Source organism: Prionailurus bengalensis, chromosome B2 (assembly GCF_016509475.1).
Source record: "Prionailurus bengalensis isolate Pbe53 chromosome B2, Fcat_Pben_1.1_paternal_pri, whole genome shotgun sequence".
Lineage (NCBI taxonomy): Eukaryota > Metazoa > Chordata > Mammalia > Carnivora > Felidae > Prionailurus > Prionailurus bengalensis.
In genome coordinates this window covers 80,394,807-80,415,144 of record NC_057349.1, presented here as the reverse complement: position 1 = coordinate 80,415,144, position 20,338 = coordinate 80,394,807, and the positions used below count along the sequence as shown (strand labels likewise).

The 20,338-nt window shown below is 39.3% G+C and overlaps 1 protein-coding gene across 6 annotated transcripts in view; it reads right to left on the bottom strand.

Annotated features, from left to right (window-relative positions):
• Positions 1-19,930, bottom strand: part of CASP8AP2 (caspase 8 associated protein 2) — a 37,931-nt gene extending 18,001 nt beyond the window's left edge. For 4 of the 6 annotated variants that reach the window (XM_043591939.1, XM_043591941.1, XM_043591944.1 and 1 more), the window contains exons 1-3: positions 8,444-8,515; positions 6,592-6,674; positions 3,934-4,002 (exon numbers count right to left, since the gene is read on the bottom strand). In XM_043591939.1, the coding sequence (XP_043447874.1) occupies positions 3,934-4,002; positions 6,592-6,646 (124 nt within the window). In that variant the 5' untranslated portion in view covers positions 6,647-6,674; positions 8,444-8,515. Of the gene's footprint in view, positions 1-3,933; positions 4,003-6,591; positions 6,675-8,443; positions 8,516-19,826 lie in introns of those variants that run through there. The other 2 variants (XM_043591940.1, XM_043591942.1) reach the window with 2 other exon arrangements.
• Positions 19,931-20,338: the final 408 nt, after the last annotated feature.

Below are 20,338 nucleotides of genomic sequence, written 5' to 3'. Positions count from 1 at the left end.
ATGACAGACAAGCGAAGAATATACAATGGGGAATAGATAAGCTCTTTCCATAAATGGTATTGAGAAAACTGGACCCCTATCTTACTCCATGCACAAAAATCAACTCCAAATGTTTTTTTTTTTTTTAATTTTTTTAAATTTACATCCAAATTAGTTAGGATATATCATCAACAATGATTTCAGGAGTAGATTCCTTAGTGCCCCTTACCCATTTAGCCCATCCTCCCTCCACAACCCCTCCAGTAACCCTCAGTTTGTTCTCCATATTTATGAGTCTCTTCTGTTTTGTCCCCCTCCCTGTTTTTATATTATTTTTGTTTCCCTTCCCTTAGGTTCATCTGTTTTGTTTCTTAAAGTCCTCATATGAATGAAGTCATATGATTTGTGTCTTTCTCTGACTAATTTCACTTAGCATAATACCCTCCATTTCCACCCACGTAGTTGCAAATTCTTTTTGATTGCCAAGTAATACTCCATTGTATATATATACCACATATTCTTTATCCATTCATCCATCCATGGACACTTGGGCTCTTTCCATACTTTGGCTATTGTTGATAGTGCTGCTATAAACATGAGGGTGCATGTGTCCCATCGAAACAGCACACCTGTACCCCGTGGATAAATGCCTAATAGTACAATTGCTGGCCCGTAAGGTAGTTCTATTTTTAGTTTTTTGTGGAACCTCCATACTGTTTTCCAGAGTGGCTGCACCAGCTTGCATTCCAAATGGGATTTAAATGTGAGACCCAAAAAGTCTTAGGAAAAAAAAAAAAGGAAGGGGGTAAGCTCCTAGACATCAGTCTTGGCAAAGATTTTCTGGCTTTGACACCAAAAACATGGGAGACAATAGCAAAAATAACAAGTAGGACTACATCAAATTACAAAGCTGCAGCACAGGAAAGAAAACCATCAACAAAGTGAAAGGCAACCCACAGAATGGGAGAAAATATTTGCAAATTAAGTATCTGACATAGGGTTAATATCCAAAATATATAAAGAACTCATACACTCAACAGCAAAAGAAAAAAAAAATCTGACAGAAAAATGGGCAGAGAAACTGAATAGACATTTTCCCAAAGGCATACAAATGGCCAACAGGAACATGGAGAAGTGCTCAACCTGACTAACTGTTAGGGAAATGCAAATCAAAATCACAATGAGATAACACCTTACACCTGCTAGAATGGCTATCACCAAAAAGAGGAGATAAAAGCTATAGAATAGAGAATATAATCAATAATATTGTAATAACTTTGTATGGTGACAAATAGTAACTACACTTACCATGATGAGCACTGCATTAGGTACAGAATTGTCAAATCACTATTTTGTACACTTGAAACTAATATAGCACTGTATGTCAACTATACTTCAATAAAATAAGTGAGTAAGTAAAAAATAAAAAGCACCAAACACTTGCCACACTTAGTAAGTAAATGTTCAGTAAAGACTGCTGTTATCAGAGACCTCCCCGATTAAAAAAAAACAAAAACCAAAAAACAACCATGAGATAACAAGTGTTGACAAGGATGTGGAGAAAATAGAATACTTGTGCAAGATTGGTGGGAATGTAAACCAGTGCAGCTACAATGGAAAACACTATGGAGGTTCCTCAAAAACTTAAAAATAGAAATATGATTCAGTAATCCCACCTCTGGGTATTAATCCAAAGGATATAAAAAGAGGATCTTAGGGCACCTGGGTGGCTCAACTGGTTAAGCGCCTAACTTCGGCTCAAGTGGAAGTGGTTCATGGGTTCAAGCCCTGCATCAGGCTCTCTGCAGTGTACAGAAAGCTATCTGTAATCAAATGCTCTACCACTAGACTATTACTATGGTGATCATTTCACATTATATACAAATACTGAATAATTATGTTGTATGCCTGAAACTAATATGTAATAGAGTCATAAATATGATCTCACAGTTCATGGGTTTGAGCCCCATATAGGATTTTTGCTGTCAGTGCAGAGCCCAGTTCAGATCCTCTGTCCCCCCCTCTCTCTGCCCCTTCCCCACTCAATTTCTCTCTTTTCCTCTCTTTCTCTCTCTCTAAATAAATAAATAAAAACTTAAAAAACAAACAAACTGGGATCTCAAAGAGATATCTGCACACCCATGTTCACTGCAGCATTATTCAGAATAGCCAACATATGGAAACAACCTAAGTGTTCATTAACAGATGGTTAAAAGAGATGTGGCATATGTATACAATGGGATATTATCCAACCATGAGAAAGAAGGACCTCCTGCCATTTGCACTAACATGGACAGACCTTGCAGGCATTATGCTAATTGAAATAAGTCAGAAAGAGAAAGACAAATAGCACATGACACCAACTTGTATGTGAAATATAAAAATGCCAAATACATAGAAACAGACTAGAACAGTGGTTACCAGGGGCTGGGGTGACAGAAGAGATATTGATCAAAGAGTATGAACTTCCAGGGGCCCTTGGGTGGCTCAGTTGGTTGAGCACTCTTGATTTCAGCTCAGGTCATGATCTCATGGTTTGTGAGTTCTAGCCCCACATCAGGCTCCGTATTGACAGGGAAGAGCCTACTTGGGATTCTCTCTCTCCCTCTCTCTCTGCCCCTCCCCTGCTCATGCTCGCTTGTGCTCTCTAAATAAATAAATAAATAAATAAATAAATAAATAAATAAATAAACAAACTTTTAAAAACCAGAATATAAACTTCTAGCTATAAGATAAATAAGGCTTAGGGATCTAAAACAGAGCAGAGTGATGATAGTTAATCATACTGTGTGTATTACATACTTAAAAGATGCTAAGAGAATAGATCTTAAATGTTCTCACCACAAAAGAGAGATGGTAATTATATCACATAATTGATGCAGGCTAATTATATCACATAATTGATGCAGGTAATAATGTCACATAATTCAGCTAAGGCTAAAGTGGTAATCATTTTGCAACATATAAGTGTATCAAATCAATACTTAAACTTACACAATGTTACGTGTTAACTATATCTCAATAAAGGTGGGGAAAATAGAAAATATGTGTCAAGCTTTTTGATGTTGTGTCTACTGCAAATCAAAGGGTTATATATTTCTGCATCTCCTGCATTTCATCCAAATCTATACTGATTGGTTGGAAAGCCAATTTACCTAAAATACTTATGACAACAAATCAGATGTGAGGACCATATTTGTTCAAAGCTTTGAGAGATTTGATTATGGAAAGGTTTCTAATTTGGATAGGTCATTAGACTCTCTCCATACCACTCTTACTGATACATTTGTTTGTTTGTTGGTTTGTTTGTTTAATGTTTATTTTTGAGAGAGAGAGCGAGACAAAGAGAGAGAGAGACAGAGAGAGAGAGAGAGAGAGAGAGAGAGAGACAGCAAGCAAGCAAGCACAAATGGGGGAAGGGCAGAGAGAGAGAGGGAGATCAGAATCTGAAACAGGCTCCAGGCTCTGACCTGTTAGCATAGAGGCCTGACAGGGCCTCGAACTCACAATGCAGGGCTCGAACTCACAAGCCACGAGATCATGACCTGAACCAAAGTTGGATGTCCAACCAACTGAGTCACCCAGGCACCTCTTACTGATACATTTGAAAACATTTATAGTAACTACCCTTTTCAAAAGTTCTCATATGTAAGCCATGACAGTATGAGCAGTAATATATGTATAGACCCCACCAGCAGCTGCATTTCAATGTACAAAATATACCTGCTCTAGGTCCAGTTAAATCTAAGACCTAGATGAATAGCAAAACTGAGTGCTAATTTGTTTTAGTGATCAAACTTTGGTCAAAAAAATAATTACCTAAGTATAACCATTTCAAAGAATGGGCAAATTGTTCAGGAACTATGTATTACTCTAAGAATTGGCAACAACAAAATAAATACTTCCAGTACACTGACCAAAGAAAATGAAACTTTTATTTTAGAATTTACATACCAGAAACAGCACTGTCCAACCCAGCATATATGTCCAAAGAACCTTCATCATTATTTTTAAGAGGAGAAGCTGCAGGAAAATCAAAGATAATTAAAACTGACTTTATGCAGTTAGTGAAGTTTTTCTAATCCAGGAAAAGACAGAGACTTTATTAGTCTTATACCAAAAAACACAATTGTTTACAATTTTTAAACATCCTTATAAATAGAAAGATCTCAATACACAGATTTATGACTCTATTACATAAGATTTAGACTTAAAAACTCACTTTCAAAAACAAACTTGTGAGAAGGTTCCAATTCCACTAATTGCAGAGTGGTTCTATCAGACCAATCCTCCTGCTGATAACAACTATAAACTCTAAGCAAATTATGAAAAGCTATCTGTAGTCAAATACTCTGCCACTAGACTATCATTGTGGTGATCATTTCACATTATATACAAATACTGAATCATTATGTTGTATTCCTGAAACTAATAGGATGTTATAAGTATAATTATAACTCAATTAAATAAGAAAAAAAAAGGCAATCTGAAAATCTAAAAACAATCCAAAGAGGGCAAAAACTGAATGGGAGACAACACCTGAAAGGAGAAAACAGTCTTGTATGCATTCCCTATCCCCCTTTATTAAAATTTTTTGTAGAAGGATAAGCCCTAGTTGGAGCCACAATGAGCAGTGAAAGCTTAGATGGAAACCTCTGGTCCTAAAAGCTTGAATAATGACAGAAAAAAAATGGGGAATGATAACAGCAACTAGAAACTAAGAAAGAAAATCCAGAAAGAATATTCCCCAATTTGTGCCCAAATCTCCAAGTGACCTCCAAACTACATAAGTAAAGGTGAGAACTCCAAAATGTCCAGTTAAAGCTAAAATATCTGAACAGATTTTCAGCTGCTATCCACTGCAGGTAAGACAGAAGTTTAAGTTCAGCCAAGTTAAATACTTGCTAAAAGTAAAAACAATATAGCATAATCCAGTGTCTCTAGAACATAACAGAATTGAGCATCCAGAATGCAGTCCAAAATTACTACATAGGAAATCTTGGCAGAGAAACAGAAACCATTAAAACAAAGAATGAGGGATGCCTGGCAGCCTCAGTTGGTGGAGTGCAACTCTTGATTTTGGGGTCATGAGTTTGGGCCCCACAATGGATGTAGAGATTACTAAAATTAAATAAATAAAAAATAACAAACTAAAACAAACAAGCAAAGAATGAAAATCCTGAAACTGAAAAGTGCAATATCTAATGCCAAAAAAAAAAAGAAAAAAATTTTCACTGAAGGTGCTTAACAGTAGAGCCAGTGAACTTGAAGGTAAATCAATAAAAATTACCCAATCTGAAGAATAGAGAGAAAAAGATTTAAAACAAATAAACAACAACAAATGTCTTAGTAACCTTAGTAATATCAGAAGTTCTCACATACTGTATATCTGCAGTCCAAGAGGAAAAGAGAGAATGGGGAGGAAAATGATACTGAAAAGCTATTAGAGGATACTAGGACTAGAAACGATAAATAACAGAGTAAATATAAATAACAAATTTTTCTTAATTTCTTTTAATTCCTCTTAAGTTTAAAAATTTTTTTTTTTCAACGTTTATTTATTTTTGGGACAGAGAGAGACAGAGCATGAACGGGGGAGGGGCAGAGAGAGAGGGAGACACAGAATCGGAAACAGGCTCCAGGCTCTGAGCCATCAGCCCAGAGCCCGACGCGGGGCCCGAACCCACGGACCGCGGAATCGTGACCTGGCTGAAGTCGGACACTTAACCGACTGCGCCACCCAGGCGCCCCATAATTCCTCTTAAGTTTTTAAAGATACGTAGAATGATATAAAGTAAAAATTGAAGCTCTGTATCATGAGGTTTATGACATCTTTAACATAAAAGGATGGATGAAGGTTAAATAAAACTATACATACAAGATTCTACATCTTAGGTGAAAAAGTACAATACTAGGAAGTAGACTACAAAATGTTAAAGAGGTATACTCCAATCCCTTAAGCAGCCACTAAAAAATAATGCAAAGAGGTGTTGTAGCCCAAAAAGCTAATATATAAATTAGAATGAAATTCTAAAATATATTCAACATTTGAAAGAAGGTAAGAAAATCAGAAGGAAAAAAAAAAGATGAGAAAAACTAAAAGTATTAAAATGATAGATTAAAATCCAATCATAATAATAAAGAAAATGTTGGGGTTACCTGGTAAAACAGGAACAAAAATAGCAGATTAAATAAAAGTATTATATCAATATTAAATTTACTGAAATTTTGATAATTGTGCTGTTCTTATATTAAAAAACCCAAGTTTTTCTTATGAAATACACACTTAAGTATTTGGGAGTAAAGGACCATAATGTATTCAACTTACTCAAGGGTAACAAATACCTATTTTATATTTCTTTGGATAGAAAAATAAATATCATTACCACTCATATTGACAAAGTTGTTAATTTCATTATATTTGAGAGGCTTAAAAGCCCTGTAATAATAAGAAAGCTCACATTTACTAAACATTTCCTATTTGCCGGGCACCTTACTACGTTAATTCATTTATGTGTGGGAAGAAAGAGTTGATGACAGTGTTTTCAATGAGAATAAATGATTTTGCAATTAAATACACTTAGAAAGACAGTTCAGAAAGACAGGTCTTACCAGAAAAGACATCAAATAAACTTGTTCCATCACCATTGTCATCATCTGCTGCCATGATCCTATTTCCTTTTGACAGTCGCCATCTAACGCATGAAATATAAAGATTTTTCCATTGTTAAAATCAACCTCACAATTCAGAGAATAAACGTAGCTTTCAGTTAAAAAGCAATTTTTAGGGGCACCTGGGTGGCTCAGTCTGTTAAGTGTCCTACTTCGGCCCAGGCCGTGATCTTGCAGTTCACGAGTTCAAGCCCCGCATCAGGCTCGGTGCTGACAACTCAGAGCCTGGATCCTGCTTCAGATTCTGTGTCTCCCTCTCTCTCTGCCCCTGCCTTGCTTGCACTGTGTCTCCCTCTCTTTCTCTCTCAAAAATAAACATTTAAAGAAATCGTTTTTAAAAACAGCAATTTTTAAATTTGGACACAATGAATAAGTTCACTCTCTACCATCACTTCAAAAAAAGTGCCTACTGTTTTCCAAAAGCTTAAGCTTACTTATTATGGCTAAACCATGTCACAAAGTAAATGATACTAATTTTATAAAATAGACCAAAATACAAATTAATTTTTATACAAAAATAAGCCAATATCATACTAAATAAGTACAACTACATGAGTTCTGTGAGTCCTCTTAGCAAATCATCAAACCTGGGAGCAGTCTGGGGAACTCCAGACATACGTGTTTTCACCAATAAGAGAGTAAGACAGGTAAATAGTAAAGAATTTGATACCATACTAGGGTTTGTAAAGATGTGACAAAAGACATACTCTCATACATCACCCAAGTATATACTTGCACAAACTCCATGGAGGCAATTTGACCATAGCTATCAAGTTTTTATATGCACATAATCTTTGACCCAACAAATCATATCTAGTAACTCATTCTGAGAGATATACAAGCACATGGTTACAAAATATATATACAGGAAAATTCAATGTAGTGCTATTTGTAGCAAGAAAAAAGCAACAGAAGTATCCAAAACAGCTTAAAAAAAAAAAAGAAAGAAAGAAAGAAAGAAAGAAAGAAAGAAAGAAAGAAAGAAAGAAAGAAAGAAAACCTGACTTATCTGACATTTTCCATTCTGCCAGTAAAGTCTGATGAATGATGCCTGTGGTCAATGAACTATGGCCACTGTGGATACGGACAGTCATTAAGAATATCTGCACCTGTATATTTCTGCTCCCACCAACTGAGATATAGGCTTATCGATAGCCAGATCACATTTACTACCAAATCCAATTATGCAGGTTTCCTTATTTTTCTAAGTAATAGTATTATGAAAGATTATATTGCCAAAGGAAGTTCTTTTCCAGTAAAAACTACGCTGAATGCTTTGAAAAGATTCATAGGTGAGCAGAAAGATACACACACGATTGCTTGTCAAATCAAGTGAAGGTGAGATAATCCAAAATAATGGAAGAGAAAACCTAGTCTGTACTCACACTGATTAACAAGTATCTAGGGGCGCCTGGGTGGCTCAGTAGGTTGAGCATCAGACTTCAGCCCAGGTCATGATCTCACAATTCACGAGTTTGAGCCCTGCATCAGGCTCTGTGCTGACAGCTCAGGGCCTGGAGCCTGCTTCAGATTCTGTGTCCCCCTGTCTTTCTGCCCCTACCCAGCTCGTGTTCTGTCTTTCCCTTTCTCTTTCTCTTTCTCTTCCTCTTTCTCTTCCTCTCTCTCCTCTCTCTTTCAAAAATAAATAAAAACATTAAAAAAGGAAAAAAAGAAAAAAACAAGTATCTAAATTCTTACTCCATTTTAATTAAAGAAGAAAGGAAGGGAGGGATGGAAATCATAAGCAATATCTTATAGGTGTGGTTTACGCAAGAAAGAAGTCAGGGGGCACCTGGCTCAGCTGGTAAAGCATTTGACTCTTGATCTCGAGGTCATGAGTTCAAGCCCCACGCTGGGTATACAGCTTACTTAAGAAAAAAAAAGAAAGAAAGAAGTCAGAACTCTGATCACTGGACTCATTCTCAAAGAAAAAGTCATGGTTCTATCACAAGAGATACAATTTATGTTACTACTTTTAAATACAATCAAAGTATATATCTTTTTTTAAAGACGTTTATTTATTTTATATTTAGAGAGAGAGAAACAGTGTTCGTCTGAAAGTGGGGCAGGGACAGAGAGGGAGAGGGAGAGAGAGAGAGAGAGAGAGAGAGAGAACATCTCAAGCAGGCTCCACGCTGTTGGCACAGAGCCTGACTCAGGGCTCAATACCATGAACAGTGAGGTAATGACCTGAGCAGAAATCAAGTCAGACACTTAACCAACTGAGCCACCCAGGCACCCCTAAAGTATAGCGTTTTGTTCATTACTCACATTCCCCACTGCAACACTTTTTCCAATTAGCTGAATTAACTGTTACAATATAGTCTGTACAATAATTACAAATGGCATAATCATATTTGTCAAATAACAGAACTAACTCTTGGTAAAGCAAAACTACTGACACAGCAGAAACGCACAGGCTTTCTAACAGTAACTTATCACCAGCTATAAACCGTCATATGGGGGCACCTGGGTAGCTCAGTCAGTCGGTTAAGCAGCCAGCTCTCGATTTCAGCTCAGGCCATCTCACAGGTTCAGGAGTCTGAGCCCTGCATCGGGCTCTGGGCTCACAGTGCCGAGCCTGCTTTGGATCATCTGCCTCCCTTCTCTGCGTCTGCCTCTTTCCCGTTCACATGCATGCGTGTTCTCTCCCTCTCTCTCTCTCAAAAATAAATAAATGTTAAAAAAAAATAAAAGTGTGCCTGGGTGGCTCAGTCGTTAGGCAACCAGCTTTGGCTCAGGTCATGATCTCATGGCTCGTGGGTTTAAGCCCCCTGTCAGGCTCTGTGCTGACAGCTCAGAGCCTGGAGCCTGCTTCAGATTCTGTGTCTCCCTCTCTCTCTGCCCGTCTCCGACTCGCTCTCTGTCTCTCTCTCTTAAAAATAAACACACATTAAAAAAAAATTTTTTTAATGAAAATAAAAAATAAAAATAAATTAATTTAAAAATAAATAAACTGTCATATGGAGGAGGGAAAATCAGTCAATGGGTTTTTTACAGAATGGTGATAATGATTTGGTTAAACAGAAATCTAATAGATCAAAGTCTTCATTGCATATCATTTTACAGTTTTAGTTTTTACTACTGGCAGGTATTACTTAAAAAAAAAAAAAAAAGATGGGGCAACTGGGTGGCTTAGTTGGTTAAGTGTCCCAACTCTTGATTTTGGCTCAGGTCATGATCCCACGGGATGAGCCCCACACCGGGCTCCACACTGAGCGTGAAGCCTGCTTGGGATCCTCTTTCTATCCCTCTGCCCCTTTTCCCCACATGAACCCTCTCTCTCTCCCTGTCTCTGAAATAAAATAAAAATACAATAAAATCTTAAAAAAAAAAAAAACAAAAAAATGGGGCGCCTGGGTGGCTCAGTCAGTTGAGCGTCCGACTTCGGCTCAGGTCATGATGTCACAGTCTGTGAGTTCGAGCCCCATATCGAGCTCTGTGCTGATGGCTCAGAGCCTGGAGCCTGCTTCCGATTCTGTGTCTCCCTCTCTCTCTGCCCCTTCCCTGCTCATGCTCTGTCTCTCTCTGTCTCAAAAATAAATAAAAACATTAAGAAAAAAATTTTTAAAAATTAAAAAAAAACCAAAAAACAAAAAAATAAAGCAGTGTTGGTTCATAATTACAGGAAATGTACCATACTAATATCATGTAATAAGACATTAACAATGGAGAAAACTGGGGAGGGAGATGTAGCATGATAAACAAGATTTCTCTGTACTCCTGATTTTTTTTTTTTTTAAGTAAGCTCTACACCTAATGTGGGGCTTGAACTCATGACCCTGAGATGAGGAGTCACATGCTGTACCTGAGCCAGACAGGCACCCCTGTGCTTCTGAATTTTACCATAAATCAAAAACCATTCTAACAAATGGTCTCTCAGTAAAAAAATATTTGTATATTTCATCATATTAGAGACAAAATATGTGTATCCTAACATCTGCTCAGGAAGAGCATATGATAAATTTAATATTAACTCCTAGCAAACTTGGGAGTTTATGAAAATTTAAGGGACCTTTTTTAAACTGATAAAGGATATATTTCTACTACAAAACAAAATAAAACAAAACCCTCAAACATCATACATGATGATGACACCACAAAAGCATCTCCTTTAAAGTCAAGCTTGCGGGGCGCCTGGGTGGCGCAGTCGGTTAAGCGTCCGACTTCAGCCAGGTCACGATCTCGCGGTCCGTGAGTTCGAGCCCCGCATCAGGCTCTGGGCTGATGGCTCAGAGCCTGGAGCCTGTTTCCGATTCTGTGTCTCCCTCTCTCTCTGCCCGTCCCCCGTTCATGCTCTGTCTCTCTCTGTCCCAAAAATAAATAAACGTTGAAAAAAAAATTTTTTTTTAATAAAAAAATAAAAAAAAAATAAAGTCAAGCTTGCTTCTGTTTGAAAGAAGAGTAAGGCATGAATTGAGACAGAACTGGAAAGAAGCAAAGCTGACATTATTTACACTATGGCCACCAATGTAGAAAATCTACAAATTATTAGAATAAGAGTTTTTTTTTAAGTTCCTGAATGTAAGATAAACACACAAAAACACTTTCCTGTATGCCAGCAAAACAATTTTAAGGTGTTTTTTTTTTTTAACTTTATTTATTTTGAGAAAGAGGGAGAGAGAGCGTTAGAGGGGCAGAGAGGGAGTGAGAGAGAATCTGAGCCACCCAGGCACCCCGCAAGAGTTTTAAAACATAACTGATAAAAAGATATTTACAACAACAAAACCATTAAGTACACAGAAATTATATTCTCATTCTCTCTCTCTCCCCCTCTCTCTCTCTCTTCCCCTCTTTCTTGGTGCCTGGGTGGCTCAGTTAGCTAAGCATCTGACTCTAGGTTTCAGCTCAGTTCATGATCCCATGGTTCATCGGTTTGAGCCCTGCGCAGAGCCTGCTTAGGATTCTCTGTCTGATTGTCTCCCTGCCTTTCTCTCTCTCTCTCTCAAAAATAAATAAACATTTGGGGCGCCTGGGTGGCGCAGTCGGTTAAGCGTCCGACTTCAGCCAGGTCACGATCTCGCGGTCCGGGAGTTCGAGCCCCGCGTCGGGCTCTGGGCTGATGGCTCGGAGCCTGGAGCCTGTTTCCGATTCTGTGTCTCCCTCTCTCTCTACCCCTCCCCCGTTCATGCTCTGTCTCTCTCTGTCCCAAAAATAAATAAACGTTGAAAAAAAAAAAAATTTAAAAAAAAAAAATAATAAATAAATAAATAAACATTTAAAAAAAAAAAAAAAAGATTCTCTTTCCTCTCGCTCTGTCCCTCTCCCTACCCATGCCCTCTCTCTCTCAAAAAATAAATAAATAAATTATCAAAAAAAGAAAGAAAGAAAGAAAGAAAGAAAGAAAGAAAGAAAGAGAAAGAAAGGCCTAAATCAGGGGTATGGAAACCTTTTCTTCTTACAAGGCCAGAAAGTAAATATTTTGTGCTTGCAGGCCATCTGGTCTGTCACAACCACCTACCCCTGCCACTGAAGCTCAAAAGCAACCAAAGACGACATGTAAACAAATAGGTCTGACTGTGTTCCAATAAAACTTTATTTACAAAAACAGGCAATTTGCTTCTGATCTAAATAAATGGCAAAACATAATTCAATCATATTTAGGAAAACTCAATATCAAAGTTGGCAATTCTCCCCAACTCAATGCAATCCCACTCAAACTTAACAAGTTGACCATAAAAATTAAATTGAAATGTAAAGGGCCTAGGAGAGGCAGGACATTTTTTATTTTGGAGAAAAGGAAGTAAGCTTTTTATTGAAGTATAACATATAGGAAAAAAACCCACCAATCATAAGTATACATACAGTCCTATGATTTTTGACAACCTACACACATCCATCTAACTACCACCCAGATCAAGAAACAGATCATTATCATCACCCTAGAAGTATTACTCATGCCCTCTTGTAGCCACTATCCACTCCCAAATGTTGGCAAAGATGTGTGGAGAATAAAAGCATGCATATGGCTGATGACTGGTTTGTAGAAGAAGGACATGCATATCAATGGAAGAGTGGGAGGAAGAGTGGAGATAAGTAGATTCCAAATGAGAACACCATTAACTTTGGAGGGAAGGCATATATGAACCTCAGGCAGAAGAGGACTGGGAGATAAGACTGTCAAATTTCATTAGAGTCAAACAGAAGATACTAAATGTCCAACTAAGGAATCTGGCCTTGAAATTTCAGAAGACAAGAGCACTGAAGGTTTCTGAGTTAGAAACACTGGTATAAAGAGAAAAGATTAACATGTGGAATGAACTAGAAAGACAAATGTGTAGGAAAAGAAACTGGGAAGGAGCTTATATAAGCGTCCACATAATAACATAACCCAAGATGGAGACAGTGAGATTGAAAAGGATATTTATATAAGGCATAATAACGAAAGAAAGAAAATAGGGTAGATGCCTAGATATGGGAAATATAAACAATTATCTCCTGCCTGAACTCATTCTCAAGCTACAAACTCTCATTATCTTTGATTCGTCCCTTACATCCACACTCACTTTCAAGTGATCACAAGAGATTTTATTTTTAAATCTCTCAAATTTAACATCTCCTTTCCACTCAGTCATTCCAGTTTTCAATATAATTATTACTCATTTAAATTATTACAAAGTCTCCTAACTAGTTTCCATACTACCAACACCTTTTTCCTTCTACCACTTTCCACACTAAAGCCAAAATCTGTTGACTTGTAACCTGTTTTACTCCCAGGTCAAAAAGCCTTTAAGAACTACCCAAAGCAACATTATTGAATTAAGCTTCCCTAGCACAGAACTACAAGGCCTTTCCAGAAATATCACTACTTTTCTCACACTGCTACTCTAACCTACCCTATTCAGCCACATGAGATATTCTGTACTACCACAGCATATTTCTATTTTTTTTAATGCTTATTTATTTATTTATTTAGAGAGAGAACAGGGAGAGGGGGAGGGGGAGAGGTGGGGAGAGAGAACCCCAAGCAGGCTCCAGCTCCATGCTGTCAGCAAAGAGCTTGACACAGGGCTCAAATTCATGAACCGTGGGATCATGCTCTGAGCTGAAATCAAGTCGGACACTTAACCAACTGAGCCACCCAGGTGCCCCTACCAAAGCATGTTTCTATAATTCGAGGCAGCACACACGTTATTGAGAAATAGAGAAATGATGTTAGTGTAATGCAGAAACTATACTGGTTCACACAGGGTTCTTCCCAGATCATTACAGTTTTGCACCATTAACAGCAGCTAAATGCAGCAACTCTTGAAGGAATCTAGTCCTACACTGATGCCCTTACCCTACGTGCCCATAACTCTCCTTTCTTCCTCTTGTCTCAGTAGAGTAACAAGCTCTGTCTTGCAAGGGTGTAAGCATGATTTTCCTCAATCTTTGTCAGGGTAGAAATAACCCAAATACCAGGCAATAAGCCAAAGCCATCCAGTCTGCCATCACAGTATTCACATCAAACCTGCAACCTGTGTTTATGTCCCTCTGTTCTTGTCTCCACAAATCAACAGCTTCAATTCTTCCTTTTCCTCCTTCCATCAGCCTATTTCATCTTTCTTCTTTCTTGAGAAAAAATCTATATTGACTGAGATATTCATTAGGAATTTTACTTGCCTTAACTATGCCAACATTTTAATTAAAATTGTTATTGTTCCTGTTGGTGCTCTAGTAACATGAGTAGACAGGTTTTGAGTATTCTGCCCCTATTTTTCCCATAAACCCTGTTTTGGTGAGTTACAGAACTAAAGGTTTTTCAAAAATGCATACATTAAAGCAGAAATGTCTGTACTTGCAGTTCCTGAATTATGCCATGAACCTCAACTCCACAATCTCTTGCTCATTCTATTGCCCTGCCTGGTCTGCTCATCCTCTCCCCAACCCAGCTACCATAAAAGAGAACCCCCTTTTCTGGAGACATAGTCAACACTCATTCCCTTATTGTATTCCCTTATTTAGTACTGACATACTAAATACATCATTACATTTAGCTACCTCCATTGCAATCATTTGCTTTCTAAAGTTGTTCTTAGAGGCACCTGGGTAGCTCAGTTAAGCATACAACTTTTGGTTTTGGCTCAGGTCATGATGTCAGGGTTCGTGGGTTCAAGCTTTGCATCAGGCTCCGCACTGTCAGTGCGGAGCCTGCTTGGAATCCTCCCTCTCTCTTCTTTCTCTGCCCCTTCTCTGTTCACTCACAGGGCCAGGGCCAGGGCTGGGCAGGGCAGGACAGAGCAGGGCAGGGCAGGGCAGGGCAGGGCAGGGAAGAGAAAGAGCGGAAGAAAGGGAAAGAAAAGAAAAAAAAGTTGTTTTTAGACTTCAGCATGTTTTTAGACTTCTAACCTGAAGGAGGTAGAACATAAGACTGATGAGTCCCATTCCCCCAGTTTTTGATTCTGTAGGTCTAGAGTGAGACATGAATATCTGCAACTCTAAAAAGTTCTCAGGTCATGCTGCTAGTTCAAGGACTACACTTTGAGAACTACCTTTTTAATTTTTTAATTTTTATTTTTTAAAGATTTTATTTTTAACTAATCTCTACACCCAATGTGGGGCTTGAACTTAACAACCCCAAGACCACAAATCACATGCTCCACCGACTGAGCCAGCCAGATGCCCTAAGAACTACCTTTTTTAGACTAGTGCTGTCCAATAGAACTTTCTATAATGACAAAAATGTCCTATATCTGAGCTGTCCAATATAACACTAACCACATGTGACTATTGAGTACATAAAATATGCATAGTGTGACTGAGTACATTAGTCTCCTATTGCTGCTCTAACAACTTACCACAAACTTAGTGTCTTAACACATATTATCTTACAATCTCATTTGCCATGAAAAGCTCACAGAAAGGATTTCACAGAGCTGTGGTTATTACCATTTCAATAACACCTAACTAGCTCTAAATGCTATTGGGCTCTTATAAAAATGCTTTTGAATGTTGTACTAAGGCAATGAACTCCTGGACATCAGTATCTTATTTTCTATACCTGAAAAGCAAAATTTATTACGTTGTGTTAAACACTTGATGAACAAACACAAGGGGGTAAGGGATAAAGAGTAAATACTGCCACAAAAAGTAGGGGTACCAGATCAGATTTATAGACCCCTCTGCTGCCACCTCACAGTGCTGGAAAAGTAGGAACTGTTTGTACTAAAACACAAACCAACAGTCAGCAATAAGATGCTAAAGTTAATAAACACATTCCTGTAAGTCCCAACTCACCAAGACCAAAACCAAAAGAGATCATCAACATCTGTCGCCTCCTGACATCTCTACTTCTTTCACCGGCACTAGCATTCCCTAATAGCCTTCTGATACAAGTCCACAATGTTTCTCCCATTTATCCTCGTTCTTTCCTTCTGAATTTTATTTCAGCTCCACTATACCTATCTAATTATCTCCTCTCTCCAAATATATGCCATACACAATTGCTGGATTCGTTTTTCAGAAGCAATCCTGCTCATTATCACTTCTTGCTCAAAAACTTTCCATTACTTCCCAATGTCTACTGAATAAAGCCCAAACGCCTTACCATGATACACACTAATGCCTACCTTTCTAGCTCCATCATTCACTATCCCAAGGTTTCCAAAATCCCAAGGTTCAGTGAAACTGGGTTCCCATTTGCAAACACAATTCCTATACCATCTCCCCACTACATCTATGAGCTCACAAGGAAGTATGGGTGTGAATATCTACAGATTAGAATTTGAGAAATGAGGGGTTTAATAATTTATTTTTTTATTTACATCCAAGTTAGCATATAATGTAACAGTGATTTCAGGAGTAGATTCATTAACGCCCCTTACCCATTTATCCCATCCCCCCTCCCACAGCCCCTCCAGCAACCCTTTGTTTGTTCACCATATTTAAGAGTCTCTTAGGGGCGCCTGAGTGGCTCAGTCAGTTAAGCATAAGCTTCGACTTCGGCTCAGGTCATGATCTCACAGTTCATGGTTTCAAGACCCACATCAGGCTCTGTGCTGACAGCTGGGGCCTGGAGCCTGCTTCAGACTCTGTGTCTCCCTCTCTCTCTGCCCCTCCCCTGCTCACTCTGTCTGTCTCTGTCTCTCAATAATAAATAAACATTAAAAAATAATAAAAAGAGTCTCTTATGTTTTGTCTCCCTCCCTGTTTTTATATTATTCTTGCTTCCCTTCCCTTATGTTCAATCTGTTTTGTATCTTAAAGTCCTCATATGAGTGAAGTCGTATATTTGTCTTTCTCTGACTAATTTCACTTAGCATAATACCCTCTAGTTCCATCCACAGAGTTGCAAATGGCAAGAGAGAAATGAGGTTTTAGAAGTCAGGTGATATATTACACGATTAAGATACTTGGACTTCATCCAGTAGAGAATGAGAGAAACCACTGAAGGTTTTTAAAGCAAGAGAATATCACGATCAAATCTGCATTCCAGGAATTTAACTCTAACAAGAAAAGTATTGAAAATATTAGTACCAAAAGATAAAGACTATTAAAACAGTGCAGGAGGGGCGCCTGGGTGGCGCAGTCGGTTAAGCGTCCGACTTCAGCCAGGTCACGATCTCGCGGTCCGGGAGTTCGAGCCCCGCGTCGGGCTCTGGGCTGATGGCTCCGAGCCTGGAGCCTGTTTCCGATTCTGTGTCTCCCTCTCTCTCTGCCCGTCCCCCGTTCATGCTCTGTCTCTCTCTGTCCCAAAAATAAATAAACGTTGAAAAAAAAAAAATTAAAACAGTGCAGGAGACAATGAGGGGTGACGAAGTCATCAGTAGTGGAAATAAGAAGCAGATCTGAGATTTGTGACAGAATCAAAAGATTTAATGGAAAGTGTATTCGAATGTCCAATCTTGACCACTTCAAAACCAGAGCCTGAGTTATCTTTTCAAAATGCAAAACTGATCATGTTCCCTCCTCTACTTAAAACCCTTCAGTGCTTCCTGCTGATTTTAGATTTAAAAATTTTGTCACAACTCTGCTTGCAAAGTCTAGGGAGACCTGGCCTCTGCCCACAATTCCAGAGATAGTCTGTATCCTTCTTCCCCATTTCCCAGCAGGCAGTCTTTACTCTTGATCATACTGACCTTCTTTCAGCTCTTCGGCCATGCCAATTGTTCCCTCCCGCCACAGGGCCTCTGCAGGGAATGCTCTTTCCTCAATGCTCTACCATCACTCAACTCCTCGCTGGTATTTTGTCTTAAGTAATGTTTGAGCCTTCCCTGGCTACTCTCTCTCTCCACTATGTCAGGCCCTCTGTTACAAACTCTTATACCACTGTGTCCTTTCTCGATACGGCCTCTTTTCAGTTTATAATTACATTTTTGTGCGATTCCTACAGAAATGTCCATCTCACCCACTGGAATGTAAGATCCATGAAGACCAGGACTGACTCTGTTCTGTTCACCACTGTATCACCAGCTCTCAGGACAGGGCCTTGCAAGTTAGTAGGTAATAAAAAAATATTTGTTGAATTACTGAAATCCCCAATTTATTAACAATAACTCCAAAGTTCCTAGCTTTGGTAACAAGGTAGTCATGCTTTTAACTGAAATAGAGAACCAAAGAAGACATGATAAATTATCTGTATGACATCCAGGTGAAGATGTCTAATAGACAACAGGGAACAGGAGTATGTAGCACAAAAGACAAAACATAATTGGTAGAGTTGAGAGTTGAGATTACTGTCTTGAAATCACAAAGGCCAGTGATTCTCCTAAAATAGAAGGGAGGAGGGAAAAGAGGAAGGATTATGTATCAGAATCTCTTGGAAAGAGGGGTTTTATTCACATTTGCTCTCACTTTCCCCTAAATGAGGACCTCAATATATAATTAGAGGGACTACTGACAGAGGAGTGTTGCACCTAAACAGTGTAAAGGCAAAGGTTTACATGTTTAAAACCATGATGATCAAAGAAAAGAGTTGAAAGCTCACTCATAATCATTTTAGGAACAAAGCACATGAAAGGAGGATTACCTAGCCTTTTGTGATAGGACAATGTCTTAAAGACAGTCTAAAGGAAATTTTCCTTAAAAAAAAAAAACTGAAGGAATGAAGTTAAGCATTTATAGAGGAAAACAGGAAAAAGCCAGGGGAGGAGGAGAGTGTCTTTTAAGGTTCCTGGGAAAGGTTAAATCTAATACACCAAGATCCCCAAAGAAAATGTAAAGGGAAAATAACAAACACTACATATACTGAACACTACGTGCCAGGGCCTTAAATGTTCCAAATACATTATTTTAAATCTTCCCAAAATCCCGAGAAGTATATACTATTCTTTTTCCCGTTTCACAGTTGAGGAAACATATAACAAATGATTAAGAAACTTGCCCCAAGGTCAAACAGGTGTTAAATGGAATATTTGGGATTAGATTCCCACTGTCTTTAAAGCCAAATGACAAAATCAAGAATATTCGTGAGAAAAGTATATATTTTTTTCTTTGAAAGGGGGCCACCTCTTGTGAAATGGGAAGAAATGCTAGAAGATAATTGGAGTGGGGGTGGGGAAATTTTTGCTCTGGTCTCTGTCCTCCAATCAAAGAAACGCTGAGCGAGATGGGGGAGGGGCACTGAGGAAGGGTAGAGGTTTGGAGCTATAGCTGCGGAGAATGGGAAAGACCAGGGAGGAATCTGGGAAAGACCAGGGAAGAATCAGTCAATGCCAACCCGATCCCTGAAGCACAAATCCTGAGATTCTGCGCATTCTACATTAACATCTGAGTTGGGGCCAACTATGTGTCAGGTATGGTTCTAGGCGTTGTGGAGATAACTTCTCTGGGTATAAGAGTAGCGAAAACAACCAACATCAATGATCACCTTACACTTAAGAAAGACCCATTCCTCCAGAATCCCATCCGGAAGCCTCAAGAAGTGCATTCCAAGACAAGATTGGTTTTGGGGGGAGGGGCGGGAGGAGCGGTCGAAAGCGTAGTTCCTACGTGCTCTCACCCCAATTCCCCCCTGGATCCTCTCGAGGGACCAGAGAGGAACGCGAATGCTAGCCCTGAAACTGCACCCGAGGGCGGCGGGAAATCGGCTAAGGGCCCCGGACATCAGGCGCGCCCCCCCCCCTTCCCCGACTCCGTGATTCTCTTCGACGCCTGGGCTCCCCGAAAACCGCTTGCTTCCGCTTGGAGTACTACCGTGCCATACAGCCTATTCCCAAGAGCCCCGAGCGGACCGGACCCCCACATCAACTTACCCGCCCTGCCCAGCCCAAGATAGCTGGGGCTCCTTTCTGGACACCGAGGTCTCCCAGGCATCTCCACCAATGCCAGAGCGCACTCAGGATGGGGAGGCGGGACCGAGCACCCATGGCCAATCAGACCAGACGTACAGCACGTCCCGGCGCACAGAACTAGTTCCCGCCTTTAGGAGGGCGAAAAAAAAAAAAACACGATTGGCGCCAAACTCGCGTAAGCTGGTGCGGAGTTTAAGGGAAAGGGGCGGGGCCTATGCTGTTGCAGGAAGGGGCGGGGCTTGGAGCTGTTAAAGGCGGAGTCTGGGAGAAGCTCTTTAATGAAAGGGAAAGTAAACTCTAAGGCCCTGTCATTTATTTGGTCTTTTATTCTATAAATTCTGTTGAGTATGAACCGCGTGCTAGACGTGGTGCTGGACACTGGCTCGATAATGATGAATAAACACTGTTCCTTGCCCTCAGACACTTTCCTACATAATAGGCAAACAATTTAGGCCAGGGTGTTGAGAGCTTTG